We start from the raw sequence: 15018 nt of genomic DNA, 5'->3' as shown, positions 1-15018 counted from the left end.
TTAGAGTATCTTAGAATGTTAAGATGAACTATTTGCTTTTACTTTTTTTCCCCCCCTCTCTATAGGCTGGTAGAAGTGGAAAGACAGTCCCAGAATTGGAAAAAACAATTGGTTTGATGAAAAAGGTTGTAGAGAGACTCCAAAGAGAAAATGAAGAACTGAAGAAAGCACCAGCTGTGGTTTCAAATGAGAAATTACTTGGTCTTGAACAGGAAAATGAGGGGCTAAAGGTACTGAATTTTCTCCAGTTACCTATATTTAGGTAACAGTTTATATGCAAGTTAGTAAAAAAAATGGAGCAGCAAGGCTGTTGTTGATATTGATTGGCACAAGGGTTTTAAAAATATGAAACATATAGAACAGAAAAGCAGAGCTTAATTTTAGCATGAAATACTGAATAAGGTATGTTGTACCTTAAGGATATATTTAATTATTTGATGAAATGTTATGTTTATTGTGCTAGGTAGCTGTAACTATGCTGTGTTTTAAAAATTGAGATCTGAAATTTTCTACTAAGCAATGTATACGTGCTTTAACAAACTGTTTGATATTTAGTCTGAAATGGAAAAAATGAAACGTGATCTGGGGGACCAGCTGAGTATGCGTTTTGAATCTAAAACCAAAGGAATGGAAAAAGTCATTGCTGAAAACGAAAGACTGCGTAAAGAACTGAAAAAGGTACAGTCATTATAATGCATTCCTTTATTCCACTGGTTGTGGCAAGTATATAAATACATGGTTGGTTTGTTGGGGTTTTTTTCAATGGTCGATATAGCACTGATGTTGCTATGACAGATTTTTTCATTATATGTAGAGAAGAGATATCCAAGGACTAGGGCAAGACAGAATTAAGAAATTGAAGTGCTAGTAATCCTGAATGCAGTTTTCCCCTAAATCAGCCTATCTCACCATCATTTTAGATAATACTGTGTTTCACGTGAGGTTAAGCATTCTGTAAACATTTGCTTTTACTGAACAACAGGAAGCTGACAGTGGAGAGAAGCTACGAATAGTGAAGAATAACTTGGAGATATTAAATGAAAAGTTAACTGTACAGCTGGAGGAAACCATTAAGAAGCTAAATTTGGCTGAGAGCCAACTTGATGGAGCTGACAGCAAAAGCTGGAAGTCCATTGTAACAAGGTAGGAATTAAAAATGTAGTAAGGAAGATAAACACAAGTGTTAAATCCTCTTTAAATATTAACAAACAAGTTACACTTTCATAATTTTTCATCTCTCTTTTGAAGATATTTTTATATAATCTTTATTTTCTGGTTCTATATTAATATATAGAATCAGTATACAGATCTCTGATATGAATCTAGCAGAGACCTAGTGTCTTTAAATACTGGCCTTGTTAGCTGTTTCCTCTATATAGAAGCCAGTTATTTATTTCCATTCTTCAGATCAGCTCTAGATCTCTGGATAGTTCAGGTAAAGGAAGTATTTTGTGTTCCCTGCTGCTTAAACGTATTGTATTTTTGCTTTGTGCAATGTCAGTATTTCTGCTGAACACAGAAAGTATTTCAATAATTTACTGCATGAACAACAATCTGAAACAAAAAATTGAAGCCAGAAACCTGCATTTTCCAGTTGAGTAGCATTTGAATCTACCTTTAACCATATGAATGTGCAGAGGTTGTGTTAGAAAAGCCACTGTGATTTCTATAGTCTTTGGGACAAGTAGGCACAGCAGAAGATCCTTCCTGTGTGTTCTGTAGGCCCAGAATTGCAGCCAGCCAGTTGATTCTGCTTTTTGTAGAAGGGAGAAAAACTGAGATCAGCCGTATCTTTTCCAGTATATAAAATGAAGTTTGGGAATCACCATTTCTAGATTTTTAGATAAAACTCAGACTTGGAAATCAGCATCAAAAATTTGTTTGCTAATACTAGTAAATGTGAACAACTCTTTAGCAATAAGTTATCTGAAAGTTACCTATCACTTGTATCACACAACATGGAACAAACTAGAAAGAAGTTTTATGATTGTATGCCTAAGTTGTAAAGCAGAATTACTTTTTAATTTATCTTTACCTCCACAATTAGTGGAATTTTATACTTTTTCTGTGACAACCTACTTACACAGGCTGGAAATCCTAACTCTATAGCCTGAACAACTCTAATTCCATTCATTCTTTTCTAGAAGCAAGCTCTTTTGCTCTGTGGTTTCTGGTTTGCTTACAGATATGATTTTGGCAAATGGTCACTCCAAAGCCATGGTCAGTCCAAGAAGCGTTACTACTAAACCCGTTTCATTAATGAGCTGTGACTAGCACAAAAATAGTAGTTTTATGTCACACTAACATAGAGATGAACAGATATAATGAACAGATTGATACAGAATATTCATTAGATATATATCTCAAGATATGTTCACATGAAATATGCTCATGATTCATCAAAGTGGACAAGGAAGGAGAATTTTGCCCTTCTTGAGGCAAGTTTTTTGTTGGATATCATCTCTTGCACTGCTGGACCTCAGAAAAGGACAAAAGAAATGTAACAATGCTTAGGCTATTAACAAAAATAAGCAGCCTGTGTCCTGCATAAGGGTTGAATAGAGCAAATTTTTGGTACAAAATCTTTGGGTCTGGATTCCTGTATGATCTCAGGGTGAAATAAGATGATGTACTGCAAAAGTACTCTTGAACAGTTGTAAACAGAAGTGAAAGGAATCTACAAAATCAGAACCTCTGACAATAATCTCATTAGGGCAGAAAATCAGCTGGACAGGAGAGAGACTTCTCTGATTTCATCTTAGGTCAGATCACTGTTGATATCCAAGATTTTACTCACTTTCGTCTTGCACTCCCACACGATCCCTTGGGAGAGTTCTTGTGCTTCTCTGGCATATTGCTGAGCCATTTCATTTCACTAAGACTTCAGAAAGCCATTCCTTTTTTTAAACTTTTCCCCACACTATCTAGTGAGATAAAATGTCTCTATGCAAGGTCATATTTAGCATAAGGAAGGTGGGCAAAACTGGCTGCTGACCACAGGAGAAAGATACAAACATGCAGTGAAGATGGTAGGCCCTGAACAGCTGGTGTAGGTTCAGTAGTTTTAATACAGTTATTCTTTTAGTTCTTCACTTCTTTGGAAGAACATTTCTACTTAGTCCTATTTACTTGATAGAGATATGTAGTTGTGTATAGACAGCTATAAAATACATGGTTGTGCTTAATTGTACTTGCCTATTTCAGCTTGTGAATAAAAACTTTTATGTGCATTTAATTTAACATGAATTTAAAGTAAGTTAATAACATTAAGAAATTACTAATCCAGAGGAGCTGCTTGAGGCACTTTAACATGCAATCCACCTCACTAGCACATATTCCAAAGCATTTGTGGTAACAGAAAGTATTCAATAGGGCAAAGGGGTGTCATCCAAGGGACCCCTCAGAAGGCTCTTTGACGTGGAGCAAAATGTTTGCTGTCTGATGGGAGACTGGACTACATCTCCAGAGGTACCTTCCAACATTTTGGATTCTACACAAACCTTTTTGTAGCCTTGTACGGCTGAAAGCAAAATGGAATCATTCTCAGACTGCTGTTACTTCAGGGTAAATTAATTTATTGTAGAACAGTTTTGCCCTTGGAGTCTTCCTCTTCTGTATCCATATTAGCCCTCTTCTCAGTACATTATTTTCCATAAATTATTAAATAATAAGAAAAATACTGTCAAAGGTACAACAAAGACCCAACCAGTCTACATACTGCATCAGTAACAGGCATCCTTTTAGCATGAAATAGTTTGAGGTTTATGTGCAATAGCATGAAAAGATTCCCATCACCCTTTAATAAAAAGTAGACACAAAGAAAGATCCACCAAAGTGTAATATCTGGAAAAGCTTTTATTCTAAGATTAAATATGTATTTTTCATTATGCTTCTTTCAGCACGCTGTATTTATAAGACCAGTAATTATTTTCAAGGGCAATGCCCCAAGCATATTTTAGGGTTTATTTTATGGCATTTATTCTCATATTTAAATCTGTATTTCTGCTCTTATCTTTTTCTAAATAAAACTACTACCAGGATGCATGAAACTAAGTTGAAGGAAATGGAAATGGATATTGCTAAAAAAACCCAAAGCATTGCTGACCTTAAACGGCTGCTTCAGGAAGCAAGAGAACGTGAACACAACGCCGATAAAAATTTACAAGATCTAAAAGAACAAGTGAGTAAAATTTAGCCACATGACTCTGAGAATGGAATGATTATTATTAATTTATGTCTTTCTAATGTCTGTAGTGGCAAAGTAGTTATTTTTTCTCTAATCCTTTCTTTTACAGTTTTTTCAGTCATAGTTGCCTCAAATATATTTACATATTTTAGCCAATTAATGAGGTTTACCACATATTATCAATATATATTCTTGACTTGCAGCCTTAGGGGGAAACTGTGTTTTTCTGCTATGTTCTTCTGTACGCCTTTTTTTACTATAGTTTCACTGATCACATGGAAGCCTGTAAGTACAGGTACTTCAAATGGTCTTTAAAATCCTTCTAGCTTGTTCTGCAGAGACTTCTCTACTCCTTACAGGTTTTCGGGGGGGAGGATTGACTTAGCCATCCTAAATGGGATCTTGATTTGTTTCCAACACGGCCTCTTACATGTAGCCTCTCTTAAGTCTTTCAGATACTATTTTATGTGTGGAAGAGTTGATGTAATTTTAAAACTCAGGTACCTTTGAAAAGATGTTCCACATTCTGGCTTTTAAGTACTGCAGAGATGCAGTCCTAGGACTATTCACCTAGGTCAGCTTCCGTCTTCTCGTTTGTTAATATGTACATGTTTTCTTCCCCACACGGTACAATGGTCTTGTACCAGCCATTTTCAGTGTAAGGCATCAAATACAAAACTTGCAGTGTGGGAATTCATATGTATATTATGTAAGAAAGTAGATGTGTTTAATAAATAGAACTTGGAATTGATTCCTAAAAAACAACCATTTTGTTAATTTTTACTTGTTTTCCCTTTTCTATGTCAGCATTATTAACATGAAGTATATACCAGCAGCAAAATTAACTCAGAGATAAAAATCTTTCATTATGTGGTACCCAGATGCTTACCATTTTAGGTAGAAACAGAACAAAAGCCTATCATTAACAGTAGCCTCATGAGGGTTCATAAATTGTCACCGCATTCATAAACTGTACATTATCTTCTATTTAGAACACTGCTTGTTTTGCTTTAGCATCTTTACCAAAAGGCACTTCTAGAGGCTTGTTCCCTCTCTGGTCAGGGACCTATTCTAACTTAATGACTGCAGGTCATACCTAGTCAATGTACACTCATTTGGGTTTTCACCGCGAAATTACAAGCTTTTCATATTATCTTTCAAAAGGAACTTGAACACCTAGGGATGCAAATAAGTACATCAGTAGTATATTTAAAGCACTTAACGATTTAGGCATATCACTTCCTTAAGCATCTGTATAAATTATGCTGACATAGCTACGTGTCTAACTTTTTTTGTAAATCTAACTTCTGAATACTTTTTTTTTCAGCCTTCATGAAATATGTAGCAATGATCTATGCTAACTTTGAAAAGGCTGCTGAGAATTAGCTTCATACAAACTGTCAGTAGATGAACACTTGGTTTCTTTTTTTTTGATAACCTAGTACTTGGTTACATCTTTAGTATTATTTTCATTCATTTTTTAATCCTGGGTCCAAGAAAATTCTGTCTGAACTGTGTTGTTCATGGATGCTGTTTTCATAAGTAAAACTTTCTTAATTTTTCTTTTAAGATTAAGCTTCTCAAATATCTTCCTGAAGGTGCAAGGACAGAGCAAAGCCTCATCAAGGAGCTTCAGCTTTTAAGGTAATGTACTTCTAAATAAATAAATACCTCAGCCAATATGCATGAAATAAGAATGACCAGGAAATGTCTATTGCACATTTCTAGTTAAAGTTCTAAAATATTTTAATAATTTTTAAAAATTATTCTAAAATTGTTTTATATTCCAGATTAACTAATAATCAATTAGAGAAAGAAAAAGCAGAACTAGTGCACCAGATGGAGGATTATAAGCACCACAGACACACCTATACAAGTGAAGATCTGGCAGTTGGTAATAATTTTCAATACCTAAAATAAATATTTTCCTGTATTTGGAGCCTAAAACTAGTTTTACTAAATATGTTTGTGCACAGTGATAATAAATCTAAAGAACTGTTTGATTTAGATTAATGCCAAAATAGTATAAACTGTAGCAGACTAAGGCCTTGGATTTTTGAGTACATATACAAGCCTTTTGTAGAGAATTCTTAGTAAAAATCTCCATAATCAATTATCCTGAGCAAGAGACTGTAATCTTTGTATGATTTTTCCCTCACGAGATGTGTAGTTCATGCCACCACTTGTTTTATTAGCCTCAAAAGACTGTTTGTAAGATATCAGTCATTCACTAAAATACTCTTTTGCTTTGGGTTCTAAGCTGCTAGAGAATGACTGCCTACTTCCAGATAGCAGCTCTGTGAATAACTTAAGATTTAGCAGGCATCAGTCCCATGGGAAAAGCAGAGCACTATGGAGCAGCACATTGCCATATGACTGGAATAAAACCAAAACAAACTAACCTTCTTGAATTTAAGAATACACATAACAAGATCCTAATGTTATTTCCAGACTTCCTGCACTTAACTCAGAGAAAGCATACATGTCCATATTTCTCAGAAGTGTGCTAACATACTGGTCACTGGACTACTGCATTCAGTCACAAGAACTAGACACCACTAATTTTTACAAGAACTAAGGAAAAGCCCAGATGACTTGAATTTTTGGTGATCCCAGCTGGGTTTACACACTTCAACTGTTTCAGCTTTCAGGAGATGCAGAGCTACTCAAACAAGATTATTCATGCCATGGATTTTCATTACTTTAAATTTCATAAAAAATCATCATTATTTTTACAGGGCATAATGAAATTGTAGAGAAGGATAAAATAGCTGACCTCCAGACACAGCTGAAAGCCCTAGAGCTGGAAAAACAGCAATTAAAGGTGAGTTGCAAGGATCATCCTAGGCAAGATAATGAGTAAAATTACGGTTAGCTAGAAAGAGCTGTTTAATATCTAAATTAATATTTAATGACCAAGTAAATTTCAAACCATTATGTTTACAAAGCCTATTTTGTTTTTAGTGAATGTGCTGTTTATGGGTAGAGTTTTTTTGTCTCTAGATAACATCCTTATTATCTCATCATTTAACCTCTCAAGACAAAGGAAAAAAAGTTGTGCTGTATTAACAAAGTTCTTGATAAAGGTGGAACTCCTTCATTCTTTTCAATAGGAGGAGACAAAAAAGCTGAGAAGAGAATTAGAAAACTATGACCCTTCCTTTTTTGAAGAACTTGAGGATCTGAAATATAACTACAATGAAGAAGTAAAAAAAAATATAATCTTAGAAGAGAAGTTGAAGCAGCTTTCTGAAGAGTTTGGCATCCAAGTGCATAGTCCAGGCAACACTGCTGTTGATTAGGCTAGTGTTTAGTATTCTCAGCATTGATACAAAAAATAAATTCCACAGCAGTTATGTAATATTCATTTGTCTGTGGTTATCTTAGAATAATACAAGTCTCTTAAAGTTACACTAGTTTGCACACACCTAAGGATGCAGAATTGGATTAGTCAACAGTTATATACATCAGTCAAAATAAAAGTGAGTTTTACCTCTCCCAGCTCCTTCACACTATCACATTTTAATTCAGAACAGTTAAACTGGCTAATACACAGGTTTCAGGTGAAGTTGAAACCTTGGGCTTATCCTAAAAGTTGAGAAACTCTTAAAATGTCAGCATATGTAGCTAAGTGTGCTAAATTCCAGATTAATAAGAACAGATAACTTGCACTTGCTGTCTCATCTGACCATGCTGTTTAACTCTGAACTCAGGGTCAGTATGTGGGATGGCTGTATTTACATCCCTGGTTATTTTTACCTCAATTTTAAAAAACCCAAGAACAAAGAACTGAAAATTAAACTGTAGTATTTCAGCCAAACCAATGGTATTTTTGTACATAATTGATTTTTTCATTTTGTATATTTTATATAGCTGAATGTATACTTTTATAGCAGACATAAAATAAAACCAACTCAAACAATCATTCAGTCTCACATTTATTATTTATATGCCTTATTGTACTTAATATACCCTTGAAGTTTCCTAATTGAGATGCAGTTGTAAGTGGCAATTATTAAGCCATGTCTCTCTCCAATTACTAAGGATCTCCAAAATAAAACTAGTATACTTTTTATTATTTACTCTTTTTGTCCCCAAAATAGTGGAAGTGCCCGTAGGATAGAGGGTAATTGGGGTTTCAAGTAATAGCATAATGCTTATGTCAAATAATACAGGGAAAAGTTTTTCCCTATAAGAAACTGTTACTACTTTAAAAAGAAGTTATCAAATTTTAGACAAATTCTGGTCCCATCAGAAATATGGTCTTTTCTGTAAAGGAACTAGATCCTAAATCTGAATGCTACATATAATAATGTCATAACAATTATATTTTTAGAAGTGTAAACTATGTAACTTTTCCATTTGATTGCATTCATTAACTAAGCTTTTAGAACGACCCAGTGATAGACAACATACTTCTTACACTTAATGTTGACAGTTTCCAGAAATGGGTTCAAAAGTTAAGGATTTTTCAGAAAAGAAAATAAACATGCTGGAAGCTAGATCCCGCTCTGGCTGTCAGATCTCTGTTATCTAAAATGAGTCATTTAGGATAAACTTAAAATGATACAGTACCTGGGCTGTTGCCTAAGCTGCAAGATTATTTGTAAAAAGTTCTGTGGTAGACACAAGTAAGAGGAATGCAGCACATGGGACAATTAACTTAGAAGCAGAAAATCATTTTAAGCATCAAACTTGATATCTTTGAGTCTGTCAAATCTTTGACCATCCAAGTTTGAGAAATGGTGAAACAAACTCTTTGGTTCAAAGTCACATTCATATTTAGTTCTATTAAAAGAAATTACAACAGGCTGAGAATTCAGGTATGTCTCTGCAAGTGGCCAGGGTAAATCAAGATGATGGCGATGGAGCTAAAATAAAAAGAAAGAAGATCAGCTCAGCAATTTTGATAGAGTAGAACAACAACTTCCAGGTTGGGGGAGTGTGGGCATGTGTGGATTCTAGGATCCTCTGCATTAGGGCACTTAAAACCATTAATCAGTTATCTGAATAACATGAGTAACAATGAAGCACAAAAGGCAAACCAGAACCAAGGTGTCCTCCACAGTTTCAGAAATAATTAAAAAAAAAATCACATTCTTATTAATACTTGTTCCATAAGTCATCAATACAAGAAATTAATTTTTAAATAAAAGGATTAAGATTTAAAAATAATGATTCCTATACAGAGAGGCAAGAAAATACTATGTTCTCAATGACTTTGTTAGCATAATGTTGGGAGTAAAAATGTTCAATGTCCTCATTGCAGTGATTCACTGGCTTGACTAATTCTACTGTCATCTCATTTGATGGAGGACATTTATTATTAAAAAATTTGGAAAAAGAGACAAAAAATGAGTACTTTACAATACTTCACATACTGTGAATTATTGTAGTGTTTTTCACATGTCTATCCTTATATTTACCTTGATTAAACACCCATCATGGCAGTGCCACACAATTCCTTCAACTTTACCCTCACTGCAGCTTTCAAACCAAGACAGTATGTCATTTTGCTTCAAAGTAGGTGGATTCTTTATTTCAAATGCTCCATGTGGTACCAGAAGATGTACAGGGTGCTTCTTGCTTCCTAATCCTATGTTTAAAGAAACAAATATATTCCTGTTAGTTAACATGTGATACCTTAAAATTTTTCTCATTTTTGTTACTGTGGCTATCTTACTCTGTGGATTTCTGTCAGATACTACAACATCGTCCTGCCTTTAACAAAACATTAAGTGTATTTTTAAGTATCAGATCCAGCTGTCTATCCTCACATTTTAATTTATTTATTTAAATCTCCTCCTCCTTTGAATAAAATAAACATGACACAGAGATTTTTACAGTTGTATGTTTTGTCCTTGTGGTCACCTCCTCAGTAACCATAACACTACTGGCTAAATTCTTCACACTTCAGATCACAGTCAATGGCACAGACATCTTAGTTCCAGAAAATCTGGCATATTTTTTCATGAATATGGATGAATACTTGAGCCAGGCTGTTAACAACTGCATTGCCTCTCCACTGACCAATATAAATCTTCATTTAAGAATAAAGCTACTGGTTTGGTTTTTTTTTGTTGCAGTTCTTTTTATGTACTGGGAAAATGCTTAGACTGGGTATGACTATCCTTGCAAGTTATCCTGACAGCAAAGCTCTGAAATTAGAACTCACTTGTGCTCATATCCAATTGGTTTTTTGTTATAAGGCTTTTAAAGGAAGAAGCCACAACCAAAATTTAGCTTAAATTACATTTCCTTAAAAAAAATTCCTTTTTCATAATTTAAAAATTGCAACTTATGACTAATTCTAGGGGCTCCAAAAATGGTTGAATAAAATTTTCTACTTCAACGGACTAAACAGCATCAGAAGACCAAGTAAAAAAAGTGAAGAAAAGGCACCAAGAAACAATCTTAAAAAGTTATTTTAATACTAATATTTAAAACAGCTTTTCCAGTCAAAATATTTTTTGGAAGACTAAAGCAAAGCATTTTTATAGCACTGAGGTTTAATAGAGATAACTAGTCCCATGACAACTAAGCTTTCTAAGGTATTTTTGGGTGACTGTTCCTTCAGCTAACCCCTTCTCGCCCTTCTATGAAGGTTGCTACCAGAGAACTTTAAAAAAAAAAATCTTAGACAAAGAAAATGCATAGTTTTCACTCAAAAACAGCACTAAATTAAAAACATATTTAAGCACAGATCATACAAACTTACCATATGGATTTGCATTAATATTAGTCCCAATAAGCTCCAATGTTTGTTCTAGAAGTTCTGATAATGGCACTGGACTGATTTCCAAAAGCCCTGGGTCAGCATGGCGTTTCAATACCAGTGCTATTTCAGCCTCATAATTTATAACAGATGAGTGCCAGCAATACTGCTTATTATTTTTCTCCACAGGTACCCAACCTATGAGAAAACACTGCATTTTAACAAAGTAAACATCTCAAGTTATTACGTATGCACTAGACCTAGACCTGTACATGCATTAAAAAAAAAGAAACCACAGTTAACTACAGAAAAAAGTAACAACAAAAACTGTTGTGTGTCAGAAGAATGCAAATGTGACATTTATGCCTTCCTGGATAGTGAATGAGTGACATTACAATTCTTTTTTTTATAAATACATTAACTACTATTTTTAACTCTGGAACTGATTCTAATTCGCTCCAAAATTCACACACCCACCCTCACCCACCCTTTCCCCAATTTTACCTGTGCTGCATCATAGGTACCTGGCATATGTCCATTTTCATCGGGCAATGGATTGCCATTAGAGAACTCTAAGTCCTTTGCTGGAATCCAGGTATCTGGAACAGGCTTGAAATCCTCTTCAATATTCCATGCAAATTCTAAACATATAAACGTGACATTTAGTTTTCAGCAAACTGTTAGCCAATTTTGCTTTGGTTGTTTTTCAATGCAATTATTAAAGTACCATTGATCTAAACCTTGTTTTACAGACAATTACTTCATACAAGCACCAATATCTGTCATACTCGAGTAGTCTTCAATAAGGATGGTTTAAAGAAGCACGTAGCCTTTAAGTAGTTTAAAAGTTCAAAAACTAACTAAGATTAAAAAAATAGCTCCCTGTGCCAGTTTAAACCTCTCTCAAAGTAAAGAGTGATGTAAAAAAAATTGGAGCAGGATCACTGACATTTCCCATGTTAGACTAGTTTTTCCAACTGGCTAACTTACTTTGCCAAAAAGAAGGAAAGAAATCTTCACAGACCTTTGCAATCTTTCAATGAATGCAAGAATTGTCTAAACTTTTTTTCGCCTTGTTTGCTGGGTCTTCGATCCAGTCTGGCCCATAGATAGGGTTGCCCTAGCGTTTCCAGAGACAGAAAACCAGCATGTTACTGAGGTAACCACACACTGCAGAGTACTGAAATCAACTGTGTAACAGGCAAGAATTCTAAACTGCCACTAGAGAAATTTTATATCCAAATCTGCTATTTAAAGTCATAAATTACACTATATGAATCTAAAAATCTATTTTAGATTCTAGATACAGTCTTGCCTAATATAATACAAACTTTTTTACAATTTCACAGGAAGGCAAGAACCCCAGTGATGCAATGAATCACAGTCTTCTCATTTCCACCCCAACTCCATAATTCTATTAATCCTCCCCAAGGAAATCAGACACTATTATACAAGTCCCAGTGTGCAAGGAAGACTTACTAATATGACATTTTAAAACTGGAATAGTTCCTGGATTGTCATGTTCACTTAAACCATACTTCATGTATTTTAGAGACTAAAATCTGTAACACCTTCAGAAACACCTGCTAAGTCTATGGTAGCTATTACTTTGTGGTCAAGATGCTTCATGACAATTGAATTCACAACAGCTGTAAATAAATCATACCATGAAAATGAAAACTAAGTAAAGCAAGGCTTCTAGTCAGCATGAGAAATCTGCATACGGGTCTTCCTTATTACCTTTATAGGTAGTTACGTAACAGCAGGTTCCATCCACCTTTTCAGTAGGAATTGCATTGTGTATATCTGCTGCTAATGCCTTTCCAGATATAGTTTCAGTTGCCAAAACTTTAAATGGCTGAAAAGAAGACAAGTGGCTATGTTATTGCCTTGCTCTCCTAGGGCTCCTTACAGTTGGCCTCTACTGATTTCTAACACTATCGAAATACACCCTTGTTTCTTCAAAACTTCACAGTTTGGAAAATGCTCTAAGACAGAAGAACCAAGGCAATCTCTTTGCTAATTCTCTCCCCCTTTCCCATTCTTGATTAGTATTTAAAGATGATTTTGCTTTCCACTTTAAATAGGGCATATAAACTAAAAGGGGTCCAGTCCAACGCTGCAATATTTTACGATGTGCCTTCCTGTATTAGAGTGGCAAGAGAAATTCCTCATGACTAGCTCTCCCAAGCTTTCAGTTTGGAGCTGAAAGTCAATAGCATCATGTTAGTGTAATACACAGACCAGTGGAATGCAACGTGGCCAAAGCATCCTGGTATTAAATACTTAGTATCAGTGCTATCAACTAAATACTTCTGTGCTTCAAAAGAGCAAAGAAATACATGATCTGTGGATCTGAAACAAATAGCCAACTAACAGAAATTTCTAGTAAGATATTACAGCTTCTCTAACACTTTAACTACAAACATGCAAGCAGTTGTGTTTGGATTCAAATCTTCTCTACAGTCATCATACTTCTTTCTTCCCTCCCCAGTCAACTTTGTCTTTTGAGCTGGACACTGTCTCTTTCAGTGGACACAAAGCAAGTTCTTGTCTTGCAGAAGTCTTGAAACAGAATGCTTTTGTTACATGACATGTCTGTTTCACATTTTAGTTATAAATCTGTAACCATGACATGCAGCGTATACAAAGACTAAAGATTACATGATAAAGAAAAATTTCAGGGTAGTGAGAAAACAATCCTATTGGTTTTATCAGCACCACCACCCCCCTTCTTCCCTACCAGTCATAACCCCATTTTATCTTTGCCTAAACTTTGTAAAAAACTGTGTGCCAGTTCCAGATTTAATACCCCGTTCACTTTTCCTGTATGAAGGAACAACAGTGTCGGGATGTACCCTTCCTTACATGACCATTTTCGATGGTGCTGGTACCCTGAGTTGAACAATTACATTACTGTCCTTTGTGCAACCATTTTAGGTCTTCGGTCCAAAAGCCAATCGCCAGTGGGACCGAGTCACCCAGCTGGATTCAAGTTCACGACGCAGCTGCTACTAAAATCAGGAAACACAAGTTGGAGATCTGCAGGTGAACGCCACCCCAACCTGCCCACGTCTCACAGCCTCAAATTAATTATTCTGTCATAAGACTGATATTCCTTCGACCACAAAATGAAAACAAACAAAAAACAAAACAAAACAAAGAAATAGACAAGTTCCTTTTTTTTTCCCTACGAGGCTCACAGGCGGGGACAGCAGGGTGGTTTTACACAGGCTCCCAATGCGGTCACGTAGGAGCGGCCTTCACTTAGAAAAAGCAAGCACAACATCAGGGTGACAACATTTCTGCGTGGGGCTGAGCTGAAACGGCATCCAAAAAGCCCTTCTTCCCTGCATTTCAGGGGGAGAACCGCTACCATGCATTTCGCTCAGAATCTGCAGCCAAACCTGTCGCCACTCGGCTGTGGCCAGGCGGCCCTGACACGGTCGGTGCTGTGGCAACCCGCGGCCCAGTGATTTCCTCCGGGCTCGTGCAGGGGCCTAGCCCCGCCTGCCTGCCTCTCGCTCCCCCGTCCCCTGCCGCCCCGGGCACCTGGCGCTCCCTCTTGGCCGACGGCTCCTTCTTCACCTCGGTGACGAACAGACAGGGCACCTTGCGCTGCACGGCGCTCCGCCGCCTCATGGCCACGGCCGCCTGCTCTCGCCGCGCCCGGCAGCGCGCCTGCGCCGCCCCGGCCGCGCTGCGCCACGGGAAATGGAGTCCGCCCGGCCCCACCTGGGACGCTGCTGAGCGACCGAGCACCGGGGGCATTGGGACCGGTTCCCTCCATCGGCCCTCAGCGAGGCGGTGGCCTCTGCCCGGCCCGGGGCCAGGGGCAGCTCCACTTTGCCCAGCGGCGGCTCCCACGAGAGTGGACTCCTGCTTCCATAGGTCCAAGGTCCTGCCAGGAGCCTGCTCCAGGGAGGGCTCTCCACAGGGTCACAGCCTCCTTAGGGTGCATCCACCTTCTCCGGTGCGGGGCCCTCCATGGGCTGCAGGTGGATCTCTGTTCCGCCGTGGACTTCCATGGGCTGCAGGGGCACAGGTGCCTCCCCATGGGCTGCACCATGGGCTGCAAGAGAGAATCTCTACTCTGGTGCCAGGAGTCCCTTCTCCC

General features: G+C 37.0%; 2 protein-coding genes across 9 annotated transcripts in view; one reads left to right on the top strand and one right to left on the bottom strand.

The window, feature by feature from the left end:
• Window positions 1-8111, top strand: part of CEP290 (centrosomal protein 290) — a 55341-nt gene extending 47230 nt beyond the window's left edge. For all 8 annotated transcript variants that reach the window (XM_032687506.1, XM_032687503.1, XM_032687504.1 and 5 more), the window contains 8 exons: window positions 66-230; window positions 556-678; window positions 983-1143; window positions 4039-4180; window positions 5757-5830; window positions 5977-6080; window positions 6925-7010; window positions 7300-8111. In XM_032687506.1, coding sequence (XP_032543397.1) covers window positions 66-230; window positions 556-678; window positions 983-1143; window positions 4039-4180; window positions 5757-5830; window positions 5977-6080; window positions 6925-7010; window positions 7300-7488 — 1044 coding nt within the window. In that variant the 3' untranslated portion in view covers window positions 7489-8111. The remainder of the gene's footprint in view (window positions 1-65; window positions 231-555; window positions 679-982; window positions 1144-4038; window positions 4181-5756; window positions 5831-5976; window positions 6081-6924; window positions 7011-7299) is intronic.
• Window positions 5610-14949, bottom strand: C5H12orf29 (chromosome 5 C12orf29 homolog). The gene is made up of 8 exons (XM_032687512.1): window positions 14848-14949; window positions 14454-14816; window positions 12642-12759; window positions 11926-12021; window positions 11426-11542; window positions 10905-11099; window positions 9613-9782; window positions 5610-9057 (listed from the first exon to the last, which is right to left on the bottom strand). Exons 1-8 carry the CDS (start codon window positions 14860-14862, stop codon window positions 8869-8871), a joined length of 1263 nt encoding a protein of 420 aa, XP_032543403.1. The 5' UTR covers window positions 14863-14949; the 3' UTR covers window positions 5610-8868.
• Window positions 14950-15018: the final 69 nt, after the last annotated feature.

Source organism: Chiroxiphia lanceolata, chromosome 5, assembly GCF_009829145.1.
Source record: "Chiroxiphia lanceolata isolate bChiLan1 chromosome 5, bChiLan1.pri, whole genome shotgun sequence".
Classification (NCBI taxonomy): domain Eukaryota; kingdom Metazoa; phylum Chordata; class Aves; order Passeriformes; family Pipridae; genus Chiroxiphia; species Chiroxiphia lanceolata.
This window is presented reverse-complemented; position numbering and strand designations above follow the sequence as displayed.